General features: G+C 45.1%; 1 protein-coding gene across 3 annotated transcripts in view; it reads left to right on the top strand.

Annotated features, from left to right (window-relative positions):
* NTRK2 (neurotrophic receptor tyrosine kinase 2) overlaps nucleotides 1-12,983 on the top strand; it is a 409,841-nt gene that overhangs the window by 314,569 nt on the left and 82,289 nt on the right. For all 3 annotated transcript variants that reach the window (XM_088838074.1, XM_088838072.1, XM_088838073.1), the window contains one exon: nucleotides 7,862-8,034. In XM_088838074.1, the coding sequence (XP_088694200.1) occupies nucleotides 7,862-8,034 (173 nt within the window). The remainder of the gene's footprint in view (nucleotides 1-7,861; nucleotides 8,035-12,983) is intronic.

The following is a 12,983-nucleotide window of genomic DNA, read 5'->3' on the forward strand; positions in this document are numbered from 1 at the left end:
TGCAGACCTGGAAGATGTCAGAAGAGTAAACAGTTTCAGTTAGAAACAGATCTTGACCTAGAAACACTTAGGCATGTTGGCAACAATTCTCACAGATAATGGTTGCCTCGTAGGAGAGTTTACTCATTGCCTTTTATGGTTTAAGCACAGTGGTATGCATAGTGCATAATGAAGTTTTGCTATAATAATCTCTTTTTTTATCTTTTACCTTAACCCTGTTTCTCTGCTCTCTAAAATGTATAAGAAAAAGATATAATATCAGCTTGTTAAAAAGGATACAGTCTTCATTTTACCTTGTGTCACTGGAAAAAAACCCTGATGCTGGGAAAGATAGAAGGCAGAAAGAGAAGAGGGTGACAGAGGATGAGATGGGTAGATGGCATCACTGATTCAGTGGACATGAACTTGGGCAAACTCTGGAGATGGTGAGGTACAGGAAGCCTGGAATGCTACAGTCCATGAGGTTGCGAAGAGTTGGACACGACTTGGCAACTGAATAACAACTCCTAAACCACTTATACTTTGAACGCACAATCATTTGTCATGTCCTACAGCATCCAGTCACACCAATGGTTTCAAATAAGTCCTCTGGCTTCTCCTACTAGCTTCCCATTAGCTTTACTATTCTGTGGAAGCATATAAGATGAATGCTAATCTTCCTTTGTTTTTTTTTCTCCTATTTCACCTTCACTTCAGTTCTGTACTTGAGTTTATTTCATTTTAATCCACTCTTCCAACTCTGAATCAATGTGAACACCAGGCAGTAACTCACTGAAGCTCTGGATAAGTCTTCCCCCTTGAGAACGTCTTCAGAAAGGATGGCATCTTTAGAGTGTCAGGAAATTCACCAGGAATAAGATAAAATGAAGCTACAAAGCAGATGCTAGGAGTAAGAAAATAGCAGTGTTCAATGATGGGGCAAATACGCCTGTCAAAATGAAACTTAAGTGAAAGGGACTGTCAATGAGGGAAGCTGCCACCCTGTGTCCATTGCCAAGGGACTTGGGGAACTAGCCAAGCCACCCTTAATTGAGTAAAATGACAATCAGCCATGGTGCTAAAACATAGATGAAATTTATAAATAGGGTTGATAGCAGGATTTTTCCAGCTTCTGATTGCTGTCTGGCTATGGTTCCACCCTTAGAAAAATTCTGTCCTTCGAGTGCCAAATTCAGAAGATGATTTTGCCCAACTCGTTACGGCCATATTTTCGGAATCTCTTAGAATAGAATTGGATCATAATTTAGCAAAAGAACTCGACATGTAAAACTGGATGGGCACATACATAGGATGAAGCCAGATTTGTTAAACACATTTGTCCCATGAATAGTGAGAACTCCTTTCTTAAATTGAGAAATAGTACTGAAGCACAATTTTTAAGCACAATTTTGCACTGAGAGTGGAGTCTCTTCTCGTAGGATTTTGCTTTGGGGAATGGAAATATGAGATGTTTGTTAAGTCTTTCAGTTTGGTGCCCCCAACACAAGAAAGCCCTGTCTTCCTTCCCACTCTACCCTGCTGTCTGACATTCCTTCATCTCTCTCTTTCTCTCTCTCTCTAACATACACACACACACACACACACACACTCTAACATTCTCGAGTCAATACTATATAGCTGAAACATGAGAAGAATGTTTACCTGCAGAATGTGTTCATGCTTTTTGATAATGACCTGGAAGTCTCAGTTGCCTTCCAATTCATGGTTAAAGATGGACCAAGGCCTTAGAAATGAACTGTCTCAGCAACTCAGAACAGACTGCATAAAGAGACTGGATCTCTGAGAAAGCTCCACAGGCTTCAAGGGATTTCAGGAAGGAACCAAGGCAGTCTCAGAGGTACTTTCATGCCTTGGACTGGCCTCATGCCTTATCCATGCATCTTTTGGCCTTCTCAGATCTTACTTAGCATGAGCGAATTGAATGCAAATTGGTTGGAATTTTAAGTTCGAATCTCCCAAATATCAGTCTGTACCAGGAAGCTCGGGAGGGATTTCAGCTTAGACTATCTCACCTAGTCCTCCCAGGCAGTCTGTGAAGGAGATGACATTGTTACCCCTTCCTTACCCTACAGAAGAGAAAACCAGAGTTCAGAGAGGTCCAGAACAGAGCCAAGGTTTGAACCTGGATCTTTTGATGTGAAGCTAGAACTGCTCCCCTGTAGGTATCACCAGTGTTAAAATCTACACAAACTTTGGGGCCAGCTGTCAGGAGAGAGTGCTTTGGGCTGTCTTCTCCTTAACCTTGCATCCCCCTACCTGCTTTCTCTTCCAGATGCTTCCCTCATTTCTGTTCCTTACTTGGGCTCATGTTCTGTCTTTCCAGACGACCAATCACTTTTCATCCCTTCCCAATACTCTTTAATTTCCAGTTTGCACAGACCTAATGGGTCAGGAATTCTAGTCAAGGCTATGATTTTTCCCGTGGTCATGTATGGATGTGAGAGTTGGACTGTGAAGAAAGCTGATCGCCGAAGAATTGATGCTTTTGAACTGTGGTGTTGGAGAAGACTCTTGAGAGTCCCTTGGACTGCAAGGAGATCCAACCAGTCCATTCTAAAGGAGATCAATCCTGGGTGTTCATTGGAAGGACTGATGCTAAAACTGAAACTGCAGTACTTTGGCCACCTCATGCGACGAGTTGACTCACTGAAAAAGACTGATGCTAGGAAAGGTTGGGGGCGGGAGGAGAAGGGGACGACAGAGAATGAGATGGCTGGATGGCATCACCGACTCTGTGGACATGAGTTTGAGTGAACTCCTGGAGTTGGTGATGGACAGGGAGGCCTGGTGTGCTGTGATTCATGGGGTTGCGGAGAGTCAGACACAACTGAGCGACTGAACTGAACTGAATGGGTCAGGGGTTCTTAAAGTTGCCAGACACTGAGATAGGCAGCCAGTGATAAATGGGTGAACACAACACACTTCTATCAAAGGATGTAGGGGAGACGGACACTTACCAAAATCATAATGGAAATCTGAGTGTAAGAAATGCTCTGTGTGTGTTTTGTTCTGTGAGCCCAGAGCTGGTAAGGACATGAGGGACATCCCTCCATGTCCATCTACTCACCTCATCTACAAAACAGTGGGTGGATTGGGAAAAAAAAAAACAAAACAACAACAGGTAAGAACTTGCCGATGGGTGAAACCAAGCTAAACAAATCTCCAAGATTAGTTCTTCTCACTTGCAATGCAACAGAGATAAGAGGAGATTAGTTTGAATGTGTATGAGCCCACTTTTCTGAGCTGAAAGGGAGCAGAGCCCTAGACCTCAAATTTTCAGTCACTGTTCATTTTGTTATTATATGAAGAAATGTGCAGTCTCTGTAACAACGACTCTATCACAGCTTTATGGCCTCTCTGAGGACTCACTGGCCCAAATCTGCTCACTTTCCAAGCAGAACCAGTGGTACATTTAGGGACGCTTCTCAGAAAACCACATTCTTGAGCGAGAATAGTGAACCCCATCACAAGACACTTTTTTTTTTTGGAATGACATCTCCAGGATCTCTAGAATTTGACATAAGAAGCAACTGTGTCTGGTCTAATGAGAAGTATACCTATAATTCCTCTCTCCTTAGGTTAGGTCACTGGAAAGAAAGCTTCAAATCCTACTAAAGGCAGTTCATGAAAATGCTAGCTTCTGGAAAGGTTGTAACAGAAAAGATGTCATGATCTTGCTGCTGCTCGTATTTCCTGTCGCTGATCCAAGACAGAACCTGCGTGTTCTCAGTATACTGCCTGGAGAGCAGTCTTTGGAGGGGTCGATTGCATATTGCAGACTCATTGTGTGGTAAACTGAGTGACAGACCACCCAGACCCCCTGGGAATGAAAGACTTGCTTCCCGAGTTGCTGGGAAAGCTGCTACAGACAGTCCTTGGCTGCCAGCAACTTATGAGGGCTCAGCAAGTCCACTCGAGGTCGTACTCCCTTCCAGGTGTGTCCCCCACCCAATGACTGATTGTTAAGGGGTTATAAAGACCCAGTCCCCTTTGCCCAACTCAGGACCACTCTGAAGGCTCATCCTGCAGGGCAGATGAGCTTCTATTAGACTGCATAACAGCTTAGCCTCACCCTCTGCCCAATTCCTCCCACAGGTATGAATCCCAAGAGCAACCTTAAAACATGTCTTGCTCACCAAACTCCATCCCAGTCTTCTCCCCAGGGATCCTGACCTGTGACATATCCCAAGGTCCATTTGTTGTCCAGGTCAGATGCATCCACACAGGGAGATCAGACTCAAGGCAGTGAGCTACACAATGACCGCCAAATACCTGACAGAGTTCTTGGACACAGGACACAATGCTGAGCCCTGCACTCAGGACACACCTGGCGGCTGACAGTGCTTTCATTCTGTTCCATTGTCTACTTAAGTGAATATAGATGTCCCCATTTGCCATCTAACTTTGATCATGACTTACGGCAGTCTCCCTGGAGAAGGGAGGCACATGCCACTTCTTCCAGGAGGAGTCCTTTGGGCTTCCCTCTGGCCTCCTCTTTTGCTCCCAGTGTTTGCTTCTCATGGCCTTTATCACCCATTCCACAAACACCTCTGGACTATACACCATGTGCCTGATGCTGTGCCCAGTGCCAGCAGTGCAGAGGTGGAGACACAGTCCCTGGGTCAAGAAGCTCACCATCTATACCAGAGATAAGCAAACAAACATGCAATTAGAGTGTACTATGGCCGGTGATATGACAGAGGTGGGATGAGGTGTACCTATGAGGGTTGTCCAACCTATCCTGGGAGGCCAGGCCGCGGGGATGTGACAACAATGCACGTGTCAGTGAACACTTCTCAGGAAGGTGATGGCAGAGCCTAGTCCTGGAGGACTGCTAGGTTTTAACCAGGTGTAGTGGCAGTCTATGTATTCTTACAGATGCTGTAACAGATTACTACAAACTCAGGGGCCTAAACAATGCAAATGATTTCTCTCACAGTTTTGTGGGCAGATATCTGAAGTTAGGTTTTCTTAGTTAAGGTTGAGATGCTTTGGCTCCTTCTGGAGGGTCTAGGGTAGAATTCTTTTCCTTGCCTTGTCTGGATTTTAGAGGCTCGGCTTATGCCTTGGCTCTTGGCCTCTTCTTCCCTCTTCCAAGCCAGCAGCATAGTGTCTCCTCCCCTCTCTCATCTCTGCCTCTATCCTAATCACTTCTCTCTCTTGCTCCTCTTTGTTGTTGCTTAGTCACTAAGCTGTGTCCGACTCTGTGAGACCCCGTGGACTGCAGCACGCTAGGCCTCCCTGTCCTTCACCATCTCCTGGAGTTTGCTCAAACTCATGTCCATTGAGTCAGTGATGCCATCCAGCCATCTCATCCTCTGTCATCCCCTTCTCCTCCTGCCTTCCGTTTTCCCCAGAATCGGGGTCTTTTCCAGTGAGTTGCTCTTCACATCAGGTGACCAAATATTGGAGCTTCAGCTTTAGCATCAGTCCTTCCAATGAATATTCACTGTTGATTTCCTTTAGGATTGTTAGATCTCCTTTCAGTCCAAGGGACTCTCAAGAGTCTCCTCCAGCACCACAGTTCAAAAGCATCAATTCTTCAGCACTCAGCCTTCTTTATGGTCCAACACTCACATCCACACATGACTATTGGGAAAACCTCCTGCCTTTCTCTCATAAGGATCCTTGTTTCTGATGACATTGAAGCCACTCAGATAACCTAGGGTCATCTCCCCACATCAAGATCCTTAACCTAATCATATGTATAAAGTCCCCTTTGCCATGTAAGGTAACATATTCAGGGACTAGAATGTGGACACCTTTGGGGCAGTGTATTATTCAACCTCCAACATTGGTGACCCAGGCCAAGTCAGCATACCAGGCAGAGAGATGAACACGGACAGGGCAGGAGGAATGTGGCCAGTGTCATTTGGGCAGCTTCAGACATTTCATAAGGTGGAAGCATAAGTTTCAAGATACGCATGTCAAGAGATCAAGCTGGATAAAGATGCAGGGGAGCCAGTTCATTCAGGCACTGTGTCTGGAGGTTGAATTATAATTGTGATTTATCACCCTATTTGCTCTTGAGTGTCTGAGGCCGCTATTTAGGTCAACATCTTCTTGATGCCGCTGCAGTTCTGGTCAGGGACTGGCACAGGACAGGAGCTCAGCATGTGTGTCTCATCAACAAATGCTAGTTGTGCCCTGTTGTGGCACTGTGGTGGGAGGCAGAATGGAGTTAGCAGAGAACTAGGGGCACCAGAGCCTGTCTGGCATGCTCTTGGACATGGTTTTTGTGGCAGCGTGACTGGCCTTCCTGAACTCACTGGCACAGACATTTCCTGAGCCAGCAATGTGTGGGGCACAAGCTGGGGAAGTCTTTTTGGAGAGCTTACATAATAAAGACTGGAGATGTCTTCATCGTTGAAGCTGGAAGATGGGTACTTGGGGGTTTATTATGTTCTTCTCTCTACCAAATATTTTCATAATATAAAGCTTTACAAAGTTTATATGAGTAGGGGTGAGGTGCACAGGGCAGCCTAGAAAGTACAAGCAAAAGTGAAAGTGAAAGTTGCTCAGTCATGTCTGACTCTTTGCGACCCCATGGACTGTATAGTCCCTGGAATTCTCCAGACCAGAATACTGGAGTGGGTAGCCTTTCCCTTCTCCAGGGGATCTTCCCAACCCAGGGATTGAACCCAGGTCTCCTGCATTGCAGGTGGATTCTTTACCAGCTGAGCCACAAGGGAAGCCCGAGAATACTGACGTTGGTAGCCTATCCCTTCTCCAGGGGATCTTCCCGACCTAGGAATAGAACCGGGGTCTCCTGCATTGCAGGTGGATTTTTTACCGACTGAACTATGAGGGAAGCCCAACAGGCCCCCAAATGGAAGAGGTAATGATTGGGACCAGACCATGGTTAAAAATGATGATGATAAAAATCTTAACAGCTGCACCTCACACTACTCAGAATGGCCATCATCAGAAAGTCTACAAATAACGAATGCTGGCGAGCACGTGGCCAAAAGGGAGCCCTCCTACATTGCTGGTCAGAATGTAAGTTGGTACAGCCATTATCGAGAAAAGTATGGAAGTTCCTTAAAAACTAAAAATAGAGTTGCGGTGATCCAGCAATCGCACTCATGACATATATCCAGAAAAGATGAAAACCTTTATTCAAAAAAATACATGCAGCTTAATGTTTATACCTGCACTATTCATAATATCCAAGACATAACAGTCAAGAAAACAGCCTAAATGCTTATCAACAGATGAATGAATAAAGAAAATGTGGTACATATATACAATGGAATATTAATCAGCCATAACAAAGAACCAAATAATTCCATTTGCAGCAACATGGATGGACCTAAAGATTATCATACCATCATACAGAGAAAGACAAATATTTGTGGAATCTAAAAAAGATACAAAGGAGCTTATTTACAAAACAGAAATAGACTCACAGACATAGAAAACAAACATGTTTACCAAAGAGGAAAGAAAGAGGGATGGATAAACTGGGAATCTGGGTTTAAGAGATATATACTACTATTTAATATATATAAAATAAACAAGGACCTACTGTATGACACAAAGAAATATATTCAACATCCTGTAAAAAGAAAAGTTCATATCAGTGGCTTAATGGAGAACACCTATGCAAATGCTTCGTAAACTGTAAAACTTTGCATATCCAGACGGAGCATTTCCTCAGTTCTTCATACAAACATTTTTTTCCTCAGGAATTAGGCCATTTGTTTTCAATTTTTTGATACCTGAGTGTGTGATACATGAGATGAATGTCCTTCCCATCCAGGGACCTCAAGCCCCCTAGAATAATTCCTTCTTGACAGCTTCCCTCTCACGCCCTCAGTCTAAGCTGTGTCGGTTTCTCTTCTCTGCCCCTTGTCTTCAGACACTGAAGGATGCCAGCGACAATGCACGCAAGGACTTCCACCGCGAGGCTGAGCTGCTGACCAACCTCCAGCACGAGCACATTGTCAAGTTCTATGGCGTCTGTGTGGAGGGCGACCCGCTCATAATGGTCTTCGAGTACATGAAGCACGGGGACCTCAACAAATTCCTCAGGTACGGGAGGCGCCGGGAGCCAGGTGGGAGGTAGGCTCCATACAATCTGGGGGTGAGGACAGGAAGTTCCCAGGAATGACCAAGGGGCTCCTGGACCTTTCTCTGGAACCACCTATCCTGGTGACACCACCAATCCCTGCCACAGAAAAAGAACCCAAGTCCACTGCATTGCTTCTTTTCCTGAACCAACAAACTCTACTAATGTGACACTAATTATTCCACTCCTTCCCACCTGCATTTATTGAGTGTTGGTTTATTAAATGGTACATGACATATACATCTGAGATGGACCTTAGGATCTGTAGGAGTTTGCCTGGTGGATAAGGCAAGAGTGTTGTTCTGATAAAGGAAGCAGCAAGAGCTCAGGCTCCCGGGTGTCACAGGGAAAGTCTCGGGCTGGTGAGAGTGATGAGTCTTGGAGATACCCGACAATGTAAAAAACCAGGGCGAGGGGAGGTTTAGACAAGGAGGTAGGAGGAATCATGGCTGGAAAGATGGACATTTGGACTTTGTTCTGAGGACAGAAAGCAGAACCAGGAGGTCAGTAAGTCAGAGGACTGAGTGAAAAGAACACCATCAAAAGAGTGAAACGTCTAGAAGGAAGGACAGGTCTAGGGAAGACTTAGGACTGGGACTCGAGTCAAGTCCCTGAAGTCAGGAAAAGATGGCCAGCTTCATCTGGGGGTTGAATTTGTGGCTTCCATTTGCACGTCTGCTTAATGTAAGTAAAAGCATCACTCGATTTCCTTCACCAAGGAGTATCGGGATCAATACAGATCAGGTCAGGGAGAAACTGGAAGGTGGCAAAATGAGGAAAGGGAAAGCATGATGGATAAAGGGAGTTGCTGAGTGGCTAAATAGGGTTGTCACTTGGATTTTAGCACTGGCTAAACTGGGTCTAGTTTCAGTGGCAGTTTCTCAGGCAGGTCCCTTCCTTGGGGCAATGGGTGCAGGGGCCTGGAAGGGCTGCAGGATGTAGCAAGTGAGAGATACCTGACAAAGTGAAAGGCATTGCAGAGCAGTGTCTCTTGAGGTGACACTAATGATCCAGGCAGGATGCTGAGCTGGAGTTGAATCTCAGCTCTGACATGTATTAGCTGAATGACCTTGGGCAAGTCTCTTAGCTGTGCTGATGACACTACTGAGCCAGCAGGGTCAGCATGAGGCTGAATTAGAATGAATAGAAAGCTCGTGGCATAGAAGCCAGTAGGATGTTTTCAACAAGCAGAAGCTTGAATCCTGCTAGTGGTGATTTCTACTCATACACCAACTGCCTCAGTGAGGGAAACTGAAAGGTAGCTGGGTTTGATAAGGGAGATCGAGAATGGTTGTGGTCACCCTACTGGAACCCATAGTGAGTTTTCTTATCCTGTATCTACCAGGGGAGAGAATAAGTGTGTTGACCCTATACTCCTTGGTGAAGGAAATCAAGTGATGCTTTTATTTACATTAAGCAGACATGCAAATGGAAGCCACACAGTTAAGATCTTACACAATGGGAAAAGTAAGAAGTCTCAGTGGTGAGAGCTGGAAGACACAGTTCTCCCTCCTGTTCTGCATCTGCTGCTTGGGGCCCTTGGGTGGGTCCCCAACCCACTTTCAATCACCTCAACCCTCAGGTGGGTCTGAGTTAGATCCTCTCGAAGACACATCTGTCTCTAACATGCTGTTTTCTTTAAAATGTATCTAATCTTTGAAAGATTAGCAGTTGTTAGCTGTGATTCCTTGGTAGATAGTTTAACTTAAGAGAAATAGAGAAGATGTTCCTCACTGGCCTCAGTTTTCTCATCCTCAAAAGGGGTATAATAACACCCATCTCATGGACTGGTGGTAGGACTATTGTGATGGCTAAGGTTGTGTGTTAGAAATGGCTAACATATTGTTAGTCACTCAGTCATGTCTGACTCTTTGCGACCCCATGGACTATAGCCCGCCAGGCTCCTCTGTCCATGTGATTCTCCAGGCAAGAATACTGGAGTGGATAGCCATATCCTTCTCCAGGGGCTCTTTCAGACCCATGGATCAAACCCAAATTTCCTGCATTACAGGCAAGTTCTTTACTGTCTGAGCCACCAGGGAAACCCATTGTGATGGCAGGTAATCAATAGATGTTGCACCCATAGCCCTTCTTCTCTGACACATTTTCCTCTTCATTTTGGTTGAGGGATCCATAATCCTGGGAAAGTTACACCTTTTGCGTTGCTGCAGCACTTAGACTACTCTGTCTTTCTCCAGTTTCTACAGGCATTGGAGAGCGCTTTCCAATAAAATCAGTACCAGTAGCTTCATGCAGCCACTGGAAAATTCAGGAAATGTATAATTTAAGGATAAGTCAATTGCTGACAAAAAGTGAAATGGGGAGAGGGTACTACTGTGTTTAGAAATGGCATCCCATGGCTTTACAGTCTGGATCATTTTGATCGTCTCTAGCCTCATGAATACACATACACAGGTGGTAGGAGAGAGGACAGTGGGAGCTTATACACAGTTTGACTTATCTAATGTGAAAGGAAGAAAAGAACCTGCATTTAATTGAGGTCTAGCTGCTTATAGGAGAACTAATTTCCTTCTATTCCCATGTTCAAGGCTATGTCCCTATTTTAAAATGGTGCTTTCCCCAAAATGTAGAATAAAAAATTCAAATGTACTTACCTGGACTCAAGTAAATGCCTCTGTGAGCTCAGACTGTGCACGTGCATGTGTGTGTGTGTGTGTGCTGATTCCTTCACTCTCAGCTCCATCACTAGTTCTCCTTCGTGCCTTCCAGAAGGAACAGGCACCTGATTCTTCCTTGGCAGCTTGTACAGGGCAGGGAGTTGTTGAAAACCTCCTCTGCTCAATTTCAGAACCTGCTGAATTCTGGGAGAAAAAGCTTTTCTATGCCAAGAATCAGGTTCTCAGGTGCAAGGTTGTGCTGTGAACTACAGTCTGTCCTCTCCTTCTGGGAGGGAACCATGTCCTTATGCTGCCACGAATTGTGTCCTCAAGTATCATTGGAACTTCTCTGTGAAGACAGATGTCTACAGTTATCCTCCCAAGCCTTTTATTCATCCCAAAGCCATTGAGGACCAACAAGAACAGGCCATATGTTAGGTTGGCTGGGAGATAAGGAGTCAAGCATGGTCCTTGCTTTCAAGGAGATTACAATTTTTCTTCTTAGAATTCTCCTGAATTACCTTCCAAAGAAGGGAATATAGAAAAGGGCCCTTTTTTCAAGTGACTACAGCTGTTTATTGGGAGTTCCCTGGCGGTCCAGGGGTTCAGTTCATTTCAGTTCAGTCGCTCAGTCGTGTCCAACTATTTGCGACCCCATGAATCACAGCATGCCAGGCCTCCCTGTCCATCACCAACTCCCGGAGTTCACTCAAACTCATGTCCATCGAGTTGGTGATGCCATCCATCCATCTCATTCTCTGTCATCCCCGTCTCCTCACACCCCCAATCCCTCCCAGCATCAGAGTCTTTTGTAGTGAGTCAACTCGTCGCATGAGGTGGCCAAAGTATTGGAGTTTCAGTTTTAACATCAGTCCTTCCAATGAACACCCAGGATTGATCTCCTCTAGAATGGACTGGTTGGATCTCCTTGCAGTCCAAGGGACTCTCAAGAGTCTTCTCCAGCACCACAGTTCAAACACATCAATTCTTCGGCAGTCAGCTTTCTTCAGAGTCCAACTCTCACATCCATACATGACCACTGGAGAAACCATAGCCTTGACTAGACAGAACTTGGTTGGCAAAGTAATGTCTCTGCTTTTTAATATGCTATCTAGGTTGGTCATAACTTTCCTTCCAAGGAGTGAGCGTCTTTTAATTTCATGGCTACAATCAGCATCCGCAGTGATTTTGGAGCCCCCCAAAATAAAGTCTGACACTCTTTCCACTGTTTCCCCATCTATTTCCCGTGAAGTGATGGGACCAGATGCCATGATCTTTGTTTTCTGAATGTTGAGCTTCAAGCCAACCTTTTCACTCTCCTCTTTCACTTTCATCAAGAGGCTCTAGTTCCTCTACACTTTCTGCCATAAGGGTGGTGCGACGAGTTGACTCCCTGGAAAAGACTCTGGTGCTGGGAAAGGTTGGGGGCGGGAGGAGAAGGGGACAACAGAGAATGAGATGGCTGGATGGCATCACCGACTCTGTGGACATGAGTTTGAGTGAACTCTGGGAGTTGGTGATAGACAGGGAGGCATGGCGTGCTGTGATTCATAGGGTCGCGGAGAGTCCGACACGACTGAGCGACTGAACTGAACTGAACTGAACATCTGCATATCTGAGGTTATTGATATTTCTCCCAGCAATCTTGATTCCAGCTTGTGCTTCTTCCAGCCCAGCGTTCCTCATGATGTACTCTGCATGTAAGTTAAATAAGCAGGGTGACAATATACAACCTTGACGTACTGCTTTTCCTATTTGGAACCAGTCTGTTGTTCCATGTCCAGTTCTGACTGTTTCTTCCTGACCTGCATACAGGTTTCTCAAGAGGCAAGTCAGGTGGTCTGGTATTCCCATCTCTTTCAGAATTTTCCACAGTTTATTGTGATCCACACAGTCAAAGGCTTTGGCATAGTCAATGAAGCAGAAATAGATGTTTTTCTGGAACTCTCTTGCTTTCTCCATGATCCAGTGGATGTTGGCAATTGGATCTCTGGTTCCTCTGCCTTTTCTAAAACCTGCTTGAACATCTGGAAGTTCACGGTTCACATATTGCTGAAGACTGGCTTGGAGAATTTTGAGCATGACTTTACTAGCGTGTGAGATGAGTGCAATTGTGAGGTAGTTTGAGCATTCTTTGGCATTGCCTTTCTTTGGGATTGGAATTAAGACTGACCTTTTCCAGTCCTGTGGCCACTGCTGAGTTTTCCAAATTTGCTGGCATATTGAGTGTAGCACTTTCACGGCATCGTCTTTCAGGATTTGAAATAGCTTAATTGGAATTCCATCACCTCCAC

This window comes from Moschus berezovskii, chromosome 7 (genome assembly GCF_049115385.1).
Source record: "Moschus berezovskii isolate FMDL1 chromosome 7, NW_MosBer_1.0, whole genome shotgun sequence".
NCBI lineage: Eukaryota > Metazoa > Chordata > Mammalia > Artiodactyla > Moschidae > Moschus > Moschus berezovskii.